Source organism: Colias eurytheme, chromosome 32, assembly GCF_061535395.1.
Source record: "Colias eurytheme isolate Ceu_HAF_F1 chromosome 32, ilColEury1 Martin Lab GWU primary, whole genome shotgun sequence".
NCBI lineage: Eukaryota > Metazoa > Arthropoda > Insecta > Lepidoptera > Pieridae > Colias > Colias eurytheme.
In genome coordinates, this window is record NC_143011.1 from 4230522 (window position 1) to 4243264 (window position 12743).

The 12743-nt window shown below is 36.3% G+C and overlaps 1 protein-coding gene and 1 pseudogene across 1 annotated transcript; both read left to right on the forward strand.

Annotated features, from left to right (window-relative positions):
• Positions 1-1874: 1874 nt before the first annotated feature.
• Positions 1875-6111, forward strand: LOC149895200 (uncharacterized). Its single transcript, XM_090119234.1, has one exon. The coding sequence runs from the start codon at positions 1890-1892 to the stop codon at positions 3042-3044; it is 1155 nt and encodes a 384-aa protein (XP_089975360.1). The 5' UTR covers positions 1875-1889; the 3' UTR covers positions 3045-6111.
• On the forward strand, positions 4152-6111 carry LOC149895201 (uncharacterized; annotated as a pseudogene).
• Positions 6112-12743: the final 6632 nt, after the last annotated feature.

Here is a 12743-nt window from a genome sequence, read left to right on the forward strand (position 1 = left end):
AGTGCAAAAATGAAGAACTGAGCTCGTGGGGAGCTATGTCGAATGAATCTGTGTTAAGATTATGACAGTATAGGACAGTTAGCTGTGGATGCGAAGACAGGACATTACTTTATTCATCCGTAAACACGCGAGGCAGCCACGGACAGCGATATAGCAAGAACTAAACTAGCAAAGTTTAGTTCGCTTACCAGACTTTGTCATGTTTTAAATGCAGTATATCCTCTGTATAGCATTGCATTTATGACTATTGATAAACTTAATTCACCCGTAAACACGAGAAGCAGGCACGGATAGCGATATAGCAAGAACTAAACCAGCAAAGTTTAGTTCGCTTACCAGACTTATATTTTAAAAGCCGTATAGTCTGTACATTTCATTTATTGCCCCCCCCCCCCCCCTAAAAGCAAAGAAATGAGAAGTCATTTGGCGGAGCTTTCTCGTAAAGGGTAGGGGTTCCAAGTTTAAAGCAGATACGAATCTAACGCATTCTCATTTCAGTCACCTGTCGCACCCACTGCACTCACACCTTACGCTGGCTGCAGCGAGGCTCTCCGCGAAGCCTTCTTACGGAGAAACATCCCATCGGAAGCTGTCGAACTAATGTTGGCATCGCTTTCCAGTAACACTAAGAAGCAATATAACGTAACTTATAAACTATGGTGGCAATTTTGTCTAGATAGAAATATTTCCAATTTTGAAAGTACAGTAGCGACAGTTATATCGTTTTTAACAAATGAGTTTAACAAAGGGGCTTCATATGGTACTTTAAACTCGCACAGGTCTGCCTTGTCTTTAATCTTAGGAAATAATATCGGGTCGGATGAATGCATAAAACGACTCCTAAAGGGAGCATTCAAATTGAAACCCAGTAATCCTAAATACAATAATTATTCTTGGGACCCACAATTAGTTTTGAACCATATCTCAAGCTGGTTTCCTAATATAAACATTAATTTGGAGCAGTTGACTAAAAAAATAGTAATTTTACTTGCGCTGTGTACAGCACAGCGGGTCCAAACTTTATCCCTTATCAATCTTAATAATATTTATTTCTCAGACAGTGGAGCTAAGATTTTCATAACAGACTTGATAAAAACTTCGGCTCCGGGTAGAGATCAACCCCTTCTTATACTTCCATACTTTAAAGAAAATATAAGTATTTGTCCCGCTACTGCACTTTCTGATTATATCAATGTCACAAAACATTTGAGGAATGAGGAGGACAATAGATTAATACTAACTTTTAAAAAACCTAATAAACCCGCCACAACTCAAACAATCAGTCTTTGGATCAAAAACGTGTTATCGGAAAGTGGTGTGTTGTGTTTTTTATTTCATTCCCACTTCTGTTCCTAAATTCAGAAGAGGGATAGTGATTCTCACGCGTCCTTAACCGTTTGCTTTCTGAAAATGGCAGTTTGACTCTTCAAACGAATTAGTTCATTACACTTTTAAATTACCCTCAATAATACTTTATAAACTTTTCATTGTTTCGTTTAAGTGAAATTAAAATAGTAGTTGTGTGGCTAAGTATATAACGCAAAATTTTGGTGAGTATATTCCGATCATTTGCTATCTAAGGAGAAGCGAGCTTCTTATCAATTTATAGCTTAAAGCAGCTTTGGTATAGTAATTGAAGCATTTATTTAAACCTTTTGTGATTTATGTGTTTTGTTTAACAAAATTACAGCATATGATTTAATTACGCTTATTTCACCTTTGTATAGTACGATACGTATTCTTTTTTAAATGTACCCGCAACTTAGTTTTTTTCTTTACGTTAACGAAATATTAAGTTAATAGTTTTTTTTTCTTCATATTTAATTTTTATCGTTTCCTTGTATCGACATTTTCCTCCATTGTAAAAAAAAAAAAAAATTACGTACGAGATGCCTAATAAGAAGCACAAAGACCGAAGCCGTTCTAGGAATCGTAGTGCTACACCTCCTATACGCAGCCGACGACGGTATAGTCCTTTCAACGATGCATTAACACAACAAATGCAACAAATTTCAGATAGACTAAAGTCGTTAGAAGAACGTCACTCTTCTCCGTCACGACGAGGATCCAACACTGGCGGTGTGACAACAACGCCGCCGAGGTCACGGATCGTCGAGCCCGTCGCTGTGCATCCGGAGCCTGCGGCGCACTCAGGGTCGGCGGTCCCTTCTTCACCGGGACATTCCGGGAGCGCCACAGTCGGCTGCGATCGTAACGCTACTAATCGTATTGTTGATGCTATACGATCAATCAATACGACGGTGAGGTTGAGCCAATCTTATTACATTTCAAATTTTGATCCGAGTATAAACGATATAGAAACCTGGTGTGAGGAGGTCGATTGCGCTAAGGTTATAAATCAATGGAATGATAATGAGTGTCTATCTCGTATAGGTAATTGTTTAAAGGGAGATGCTAGGACCTGGCTCAATGAATGGGTAACATCAGACCGTAGTTGGAGCAATTTTAAAAAAGAATTTAAACCTTTGTGTCCTAAGAAACCTGATATCGCGAATATTTTATATGACGTTATGAGTACCAATTCTGATAAATACCTAACGTATGCAGACTATGCTCGTCGCTCTCTTCTAAGGTTGCGTGTTGTTAGGGGGTTAAGTGACGAACTTATATCTGCAATAATAATACGAGGGATTACGGATCCGCAGATTCGCGCTGCAGCCATTAATGCAAAGCTAACGACAAATGAATTGGTTGAATTCTTTTCAATTTACGTTAAATCCAATTCCTCCTCAAACAGACATTTTGATCACAGGTCGCGCTATGATCGTTCTTTAAAATCTGAACATGTAGTTAATAATCGTAAACGACGATTTAACGAACAGAAATGTTTCTTGTGCGGTCAACATGGTCATACACAATCAAATTGTTCTAAAAAAGCTAAGTCGATTCTTTCTAATCAAAGTAATGACCATAAATATTTTTCTATTAATAATTCGAATAAATCTGTATTGTGTGATTTCTGCAAAAAACCCGGCCATAAAACTGAGGCGTGTTTTGCAAAATTAAAGTCGGGAGGCACGTAATACAAACAATGTTAATTTTTGCGAAGAAAACCCGGACAGTAAGAATAAAGATTGTTGTAGCTGTCATCCAGGGAATCCCAGTCGATGTCTTAATCGATAGCGGCTCTAGTATATCATTATTTTCCTTATCATTATTAAAGCATTTGAAATGTGCGCGAATGCCTGCATTTAGGATCTTGCGTGGTATTGGTGGGCAGGAAATTGAATCGACTTATTTTGTCACTTTACCAATAGAGTTTAATGAAATTACTTTAGAAGTAGATTTACACGTAGTTAGTTCAAAATTGATGAATACACCAATCATCATTGGCACCGATATATTAAATCGTGAAGCCCTAGTTTACGTCGATGATGTCCTCATTATGAGCGGTACGGTTGAGGAGGGTTTGTCGATTTTACGTAGAGTTCTTAAAACTCTTACAAGCGCGGAGTTTTCCATAAATTTAAAGAAATGCTCTTTTCTATCTACTTAAATCGAATATTTGGGACGTACGATTAGTCAGGGTCAGGTACGACCGAGTGGTCAAAAGATTAAAGCTTTGGTCGAAGCACCGATTCCAAAGACCGTTAAACAAACCAGACAGTTCAAGTTATTTTCGACGTTACATAGCTGGCTTTGCTATAAAGGCTGTGCCTATTACAAAGTTGACGAAAAAAGGGGTACCTTTTATTTGGAGTAGTGAACAAGAAGAAGCACGCCAAGTAATTATTTCTCATCTTACCAGTGAACCTGTGTTAGCTATGTATGATCCGGCTTTACCTATTGAAGTTCATATAGATGCCAGCTGTATAGGATATGGTGCAGTGCTTCTTCAGGTTCATGAAAAGGGGCATAAGCGGGTGGTGAGTTACTTCAGTAAACAAACTCAAGGTGCTGAGCCAAGGTATCATTCCTATGAGCTGGAAACTTGAAACTTTAGCCGTTGTAAAGGCCTTGCAAAATTATAGACACTATCTGGTTGGTGTTATTATTTGTAAAAAAAAATACATTGACCATTGTTTGATATGTATAGCACATAAAAACGCACATTTTTCCAAATACTGTCTTTTGTAATTTGTATCCTATGTTTGGTCAAGATTCCACTGAATTAAAAATATTTTTTTATAATGTTATCTCTTTGTTTGGGACCTCTAAAATTATTTGTGGCAGATCGGGGTCGAATGTTTCAGAGTTCAGAAATAACAAAACTTTTTACTGACTTGGGCATTGACATGCATCTCATAACACCAGAGATGCATAATTCAAACGGGCAGGTTGAACGTTATTGTCGAACCTTACTCAACATGGTTCGTATAGAATGCAATCACCGACAAAATGATTGGTCTGATGTCATATGGCGACTACAGCTGGTTCTGAACATTACAAAACAGAAAACTACAAGCTTTTCACCTCTGAATCTATTGGTGGGTATTAAAGCTGCGTGACCTGTTTTACGTTACCTCATTGGTGACATCGCACTAGAAGGCTCTCGTCCCAATCGCGACGCATTACGAGAAATGCGTAGACAACGTGTTTCTGAGCGTTTAAAAAAAATATAACCAACGTTGGCAAGACAAAACTGTGAATGCTAGCCGAAAGGCATCACGGTTATTTGAAATTAATTCTTTGCTTTTTGTTATAAAACAGGCTCAAACAACTGGCAAACTCGACTCGGGTATGCGCGGCCCATATCGCGTGGTCAAAACGCTTCCCCACGGTCGATACGAGCTGCAGTTACTGGAGGGCTCTTATGGCAAATCGACGCAAGCTGCGACAGAATTCATGGTGCCGTGGCGTGGGGAGTGGACTCCTGAGACATGTGCTGCGTTTTTTGAGGGTGAGCTGATCCCTAATTTGTGATAAGCGAACGACGTGCCTATGTCACAAATTATAGTTTTCCCATGATAAGCTAACGTCGTGCCTATGTCATGTGGTTGTTTTATTTTCTATGTGTAACGTATAGTATGCTAACGTCGTGCCTATGCTATACAATTGTCTTGGACTCATGATAAGCTAACGTCGTGCCTATGTCATGTGGTTGTTTTATTTTCTATGTGTAACGTATAGTATGCTAACGTCGTGCCTATGCTATACAATTGCCTTGGACTCATGATAAGCTAACGTCGTGCCTATGTCATGTGGTTGTTTTATTTTCTATGTGTAACGTATAGTATGCTAACGTCGTGCCTATGCTATACAATTGTCTTGGACTCATGATAAGCTAACGTCGTGCCTATGTCATGTGGTCGTTTTATTTTATATGCGTAATGTATAATATGCTAACGTCGTGCCTATGTTATACATTTGTCTTGGACTCATGATATGCTAACGTCGTGCCTATGTCATGTGGTCGTTTTATTTTATATGCGTAACGTATAATATGCTAACGTCGTGCCTATGTTATACGTCATTTGTTTTGGACTCATGATATGCTAACGTCGTGCCTATGTCATATGGTCGTTTTATTTTATATGCGTAAAGTATAATACGCGAACGTTGTGCCCATGTTATACTGTCATTGGTGTCAGAGATAGCGAACGTAGTGCTTCCTCTCTGTGTATTGCGCTTACCTGTTATAAGGGGAGTGTAATGTTTATTAGTTGCTAATACCTTATCATTAATCCTTCCCAGATGCTGCCAGTATTGAAGATGAGGAGTCCACAAATGACCCAGTCGTTGTTGTTGAACCTGCATCAGGCACTTCGAGAGGAGCCTGTACTTCTCCGCATAAAACAAAGGAGAACGAGGACGTCCTCCAGTCAGGAGAGGCCGTGTTAGACAAAAACTAAAACAGCGCCAATAGAGGGGATGACAAGTGGTGGCGGATTGCAGATAAAAGCGCTGGCGCGCTCATTCGCGGCACCATTCGTCGCGAGTCAATTGACATACTACAACTCTGCCCGTTTGTGAAGTCAACTGCCTAGTTATTTTCCTTTGTATAAGATTTTTTTACTGTAATGTTTAAAGAAATTATTGTGGAATTAGTGTAAAATTATTTTATAATTTTGTATTTTGTATTTCGTGTTCTTGGTTTTAAATTTAAATGGTATTAGTGTTAATAAAGTTATTAACGAGTTTTGTAAATAATTGTAACGTTGTGTTTTTTATTTCATTCCCACTTCTGTTCCTAAATATACAATATTTTCAACTGATATCGAAATGTACGAAAATAGTAATAATGTAATTGAACTGAGAACATAATATTTTAATATTCAGACAAAGCTGTATTGTTTCGATATACGTAGTTTTTATTGTAAACTGCACATATTTTCATAGAAAAATACTGTAAAACAACAGATGATGAAATTTTCAAAAAGAAAAAAAAAATACAAATTTGCCGCGCAATTGACATTAATTGACAGTTTTAAAAGTCGTATTTGCATCCAAGGCACCTTCAAATCTGTGCTTAATTTTTTCATAAAATCTTTGCGGCTCATTGTATTTTATTTATTTATTTATTTTTTTATTTTTTATTGTGTGATAGGGAAGCGCTTGACCACGATCTCGCCTAATGGTAAGCTGAGATGTGGCCTATGATGGAGCGCGCTTCCCTAGAAGGAAGCATTAGCATTTATCTACATTATTTTGATATTATATGATATAGAAATTGTTAAAATTCTATATCATGCCGTAAAATATCGCCACTGACCACCTATAACTTTTCCTGTATTAACTGAACATACAGGAATATGGTTTTCGGGCTTCTCTTATCTCTTTATAGTGCTTGTATCCTCAATGTATACCACCATGACATTGTGGCGTTGCCACTTTTATTATCTATATTTTATTATCTGTGGCGTTCCGAAACGGAACGCACTTGATCGAATTTTAAATTGATTCGACGATAGTGAAAATGATTCACTAGGACAATAGTTAAATATTCAGACAAAGCTGTATTGTTTCGATATACGTAGTTTTTATTGTAAACTGCACATATTTTCATAGAAAAATACTGTAAAACAACAGATGATGAAATTTTCAAAAAGAAAAAAAAAAATACAAATTTGCCGCGCAATTGACATTAATTGACAGTTTTAAAAGTTTGTACCTATAGGTAATATTAATAGAAATAATTATCGAGATTTAAATGGCTCTACACGAGATTTATTTTGTTTTTTTTATTACTATACTTCATAAAGACACAATTAACTCGTACCTACTCGTAATACGATACCTTGGAGTTGGAGCGAAAATATTGTTTGTAATAATTTGGCTAGGTAACTAATTATTGAAATGAAAATAATAATTAGAAAAATGCATTGTGAAACCGTTTTAAGCAAAAAACGTTTCGATAAACGAATTATGTTTTTGAATGAAATACAAATTATTGCATGCTTTTAAAATACAAGACTTAACTATCTACTAATGAAAGTTTTCATGCATTTTGTTCGAAACACGGTAGGTCAGCCGTGTTTTGTTACTTTAAAAGTGACATTCGAAAATGAAACAATGATTTACGGAAAAGCACAGATAGAAACGCGTTTAATCGAGATTGGGTATCTAATATTAAGATAATTGGAATACTTAATGAAAATAGGAATTGTAGAGTCAGTAATAATTCAGATTAGTTTATTGATATCATATTAGATACTTACTTAGGTCGAGTGAACGCGTTTTTACAATTCGTTCTATACAAAGTATGTTTTTAACTAAATTTTCGAATTTCATCGTGTATTTTACAATAATTTTGAATGATTTGAATGCGAAATGTACTAATGTATGATCAAACGAACTTCAGAGTGAAGTTTGATCATTATTATATGAATCGTTTCATTCGAAGATATTATTTACTATGTAGTTCCCTTTTTCAATGCTAGCAACTACGCACGCCTTTAGATTTTATTTTTTTTTAATTGTGGGTATTACGACCTGACAAGTATTTGCTCGCTTTGTACGATATTCGTTATTTTTAGAGTCTGTAATCTTACAAAACTTTGGGTTAGGGTGTGGTGGGTGTTAATATCTTCGAATGAAGCGATTCATATAATAATGATCGAACTTCACTCTGAAGTTCGTTTGATCATATATTATATTTCATCGCTTCATTCTTCAGATATTATTCACTATGTAGATGTTAAGAGATAAAAGTTTTGTAAGAATCATTTTGGGTGCAAGTTTAGAATAAAACATATATAGATATTATTAGTTTTATTTTGTATATTAACAAAAATATAATCAAACATTAAACAAGCCGGGTCATTTTGACCCAACCTCAATGACGCCGGGTTAAAACGGTTTCACAATGCATTTTTCTAATTATTATTTTCATTTCAATAATTAGTTACCTAGCCAAATTATTACAAACAATATTTTCGCTCCAACTCCAAGGTATCGTATTATGAGTAGGTACGAGTTAACACTAGAGCGCTCGCGCCTAAAATTTTCCTTGAGTGCACGCGTGGGTCACATATGTCACCCAATACGACGCACGTTTTTTTCATAAAAATCGTAGTTAAAAAAGTAAACGAAGTACTTATTTATGAATCAACTTTATTTTTAAGTGATGAAACAAAAAAATATCAATATTTTCTCATTTTACTTAAATTATGAGCTAAACATAAACCTCTGTGAAAAGTAACTAATTTATTACTTATTGTGATCAATCAGTTTTTTTTACTTTGGAAACTACAAATTTGGTAAAAATAATCATCTAATTATAAAGTTTAAGAATAAGTTGTTCTTATCCAATAAAATTTTATTGTCAACTAGGTTTCCGCCCGCGGCTTCGCTCGCGCCGTCAAAGAAAACCCGCATAGTTCCCGCTCCCGTGGGATTTCCGGGATTTTCCCGGGATAAAAAGTAGCCTATGTCCTTCCTCGGGTATCAAAATATCTCCATACCAAATTTCATAAAAATTGGTTCAGTAGTTTAGGCGTGATTGAGTAACAGACAGACAGACAGAGTTACTTTCGCATTTATAATATTATAGTATGGATAAAAAATAAGTATGTCCTAGCACTCGAATATGAGTATTTTATTTCGATTTTCGTTACCCATATATTAATAATTTCTTAAAAGTATAAATTGATCATAAGAGCAGTAACAAATAAAAGCGGTATACTTGATTTTCACTCGTAATTGTATGATTTCAAAAACTTCCTAGAACGCTCGCGCGGGGGACCTGCGTCACCCATGTACTTTTATATTTTCGCAGTGTACACTTCGTTGCACCAAGGAAGCTGATACGCTGCTAAAATGTCCGGTGATTGGTAGTCGGGGAATACCTGAGACAACAACACTCAAGCACGATTGTTTAAAAAAATATTTAGCAATATATAGCACTGGGTGACCTATGTCCCACGCGCGTGCGCTCTAGTGTTAATTGTGTCTTTATGAAGTATAGTAATAAAAAAAACAAAATAAATCCTACTATTTTCGTACATTTCGATATCAGTTGAAAATATTGTATCATATAAAATTTTTGGTTAATGCAGCTGGTATAACAAGGTAATGCGCTTTCGTGTTTTAACTACATAATTAGTTCAATATTAATTTAGCCGTAAAATACGTTATTTTGTTATTAATTTGAATAATATTATTGTAAGGAATCTAATTCAGTGTTAGATTTTCAAAATTAGATTAAGGATAATTTGTAATAATTGAAATAAATATTTTTGGATGTACATACTGGTATTTTTATTTTATTCCCCTGTGCTCATATTATGTCATGAAACCTTTCAGTAGATACATGGACGAAATCGCAGCCAGCGCCCAGCAGCAATTAGCTATAACATACCTATAGGTATTAGGTAAGGTAATAAATAATAATTTGGAAAATCCAAAAGTGCACGCCTCATAATTTTTTTTTAATAAATATTTATTAATTATTATTTTTGTTTATTTAATAACAATTAAACCACATCGAATCAGACCCTGAAAAATGAAAGGGTTCTATTCCTGAGCATACTCAAGCGTAAGAGAAAAAAAAAGACTCGATTAGTAAAGTATTTCGGTCGCTATCGTGTTAACAAGAAAAAGGATCCGCACATACAGACACACGGACGTCCAAGACAGAACTTTTTTAAACTGTTTTTTAACTAGTTTAAATAACAAAAATGACATCAAAAATATCATGAACGTTAAAAATAGTGTTTTTTCTTAATATGTGTGTGTATGTATTATCTTACAAGTGCAATGTATGATACATAAAGACATTTTAAATTTGAAAAATCAGATGTTTTGCGCGAAGTGACAGTAGTACCCACCTCAACGCTTCGCTTATGAGGCGTGCAATAGCTCTATAGTTAATACGCACCTTGATACTTACCGTAGAGTTGTTTGATGTTGAATCCGTAATAAATAAAATTAACACAATACATAATTGAATGTTACGTTTGATACACAATACACACTACTTACTCAGAGCCGTATAGTCTGTACATTTCATTTATTGCCCCCCCCCCCCCCCTAAAAGCAAAGAAATGAGAAGTCATTTGGCAGAGCTTTCTCGTAAAGGGTAGGGGTTCCAAGTTTAAAGCAGATACGAATCTAACGCATTCTCATTTCAGTCACCTGTCGCGCCCACTGCACTCACACCTTACGCTGGCTGCAGCGAGGCTCTCCGCGAAGCCTTCTTACGGAGAAACATCCCATCGGAAGCTGTCGAACTAATGTTGGCATCGCTTTCCAGTAACACTAAGAAGCAATATAACGTAACTTATAAACTATGGTGGCAATTTTGTCTAGATAGAAATATTTCCAATTTTGAAAGTACAGTAGCGACAGTTATATCGTTTTTAACAAATGAGTTTAACAAAGGGGCTTCATATGGTACTTTAAACTCGCACAGGTCTGCCTTGTCTTTAATTTTAGGAAATAATATCGGGTCGGATGAATGCATAAAACGACTCCTAAAGGGAGCATTCAAATTGAAACCCAGTAATCCTAAATACAATAATTATTCTTGGGACCCACAATTAGTTTTGAACCATATCTCAAGCTGGTTTCCTAATATAAACATTAATTTGGAGCAGTTGACTAAAAAAATAGTAATTTTACTTGCGCTGTGTACAGCACAGCGGGTCCAAACTTTATCCCTTATCAATCTTAATAATATTTATTTCTCAGACAGTGGAGCTAAGATTTTCATAACAGACTTGATAAAAACTTCGGCTCCGGGTAGAGATCAACCCCTTCTTATACTTCCATATTTTAAAGAAAATATAAGTATTTGTCCCGCTACTGCACTTTCTGATTATATCAATGTCACAAAACATTTGAGGAATGAGGAGGACAATAGATTAATACTAACTTTTAAAAAACCTAATAAACCCGCCACAACTCAAACAATCAGTCTTTGGATCAAAAACGTGTTATCGGAAAGTGGTGTCAACATTTCAATATTTAGTTCACATAGCACAAGACACGCTTCAACATCTACTGCTTGTGCTAGTGGTGTATGCGTTGATAATATACGTAAAACTGCTGGCTGGAGTGTGTTATTATCAAATAAAATATTAATATCTTGGTCTTCATCCGCAGCCGATAATGTTGACGTAGACGTGGAAGCCTCATTGCCAAGACTATATATTTCCTTGGTGCCTATAGAGCGCAGTACATTATCCGGAACTGTGTAAGAGTAGCAGCATTTTCCTGCCCTCTTTAGGTCGAATCTTATGTATAAAATGGCATTTAAAGTTTTTACCGACAAACGGTTGCGAAGCTTAGTTTTGACGACATTCATTTGGCTAAAAACACGTTCTATTTCCGCGTTGGAATGTGGTAGTGATAATAATGATATTGCCAGCTGTGATAAATCTGCAAAAGGGTTATTACCAGCTGCGTCTTTATAATCCATTACTTCATTCCAGAATTCCAAGGTGGAAGTTGTGCATGTCCATGAAATGTCGACTAAATTTACGTATGCAAGGTAGCAAAACTCAGTTTCAGCCTGTACTAAAAAGGTTTCTTTAGTGCATAAAATCCAGAGTAATGCAGTTTAGTCGTAAGATCATCCTACTTCGATTATTTACAACTGCTACGTTCGTTACGCTAAGCTACGTATGCTACGTACGTGTCGTAGCATACGTAGCTGCTGCTGGCGTAGCAAACACACATAGGCAAACGCTACGCAGTTCAATTTGACAGGCGACTCGCTGAATTAAGAGACGAATTACGCAATTATTAAAAAATCTATATAATCAATTATTGAAAAATATATGTCGGAGACGGTCAATAGCGCGGATGTAAAACGACTCTAAGCACGAGTTCCGGGAGGTGGCAGCACAGTGAAGTTGGCGGCTTACTTCATGCTTGTACCGGGTCGAGCCCGTGAAGGCTCGCCCTCGGGACGGCACTTCACATTCGAACATCGAAGAGTTCGGACCTTCCACTACTAGGAACTGTTAACCTTTTCTTTGCTAGTGTTTAATTTAAATGTGTAACGTAACGGTTATTAAGTGATTGTATTTAAAGTGATTGTATTAAAACTGACATGATTAAAAAGAGCAACTATGGAGTTTCTTGCCGGTTCTTCTCTGTAGATACTGCTTTCCGAATCGGTGGTAAATAAAGAAATGATTGAGTTTGAGGTGTTTCTTTGCTCGATTACCCAACGCAACGCCCACAGCTTGAAAATAGATTCACATTCTACACCTTGCTCCGACATCAGAATTGGGATCAAATCGAGCAAATGAGAAAACACGTGGCGATAACCTCGATAAGATATACGATAACCTGATTAAAAGTCAAAGCGCCGCAACCACGTGGCACTTCGATCC

Excerpts from the sequence above, each read along its gene's own strand:
- LOC149895200 (XM_090119234.1), top strand. The coding sequence starts at position 1,890 with ATGCCTAATAAGAAGCACAAAGACCGAAGCCGTTCTAGGAATCGTAGT.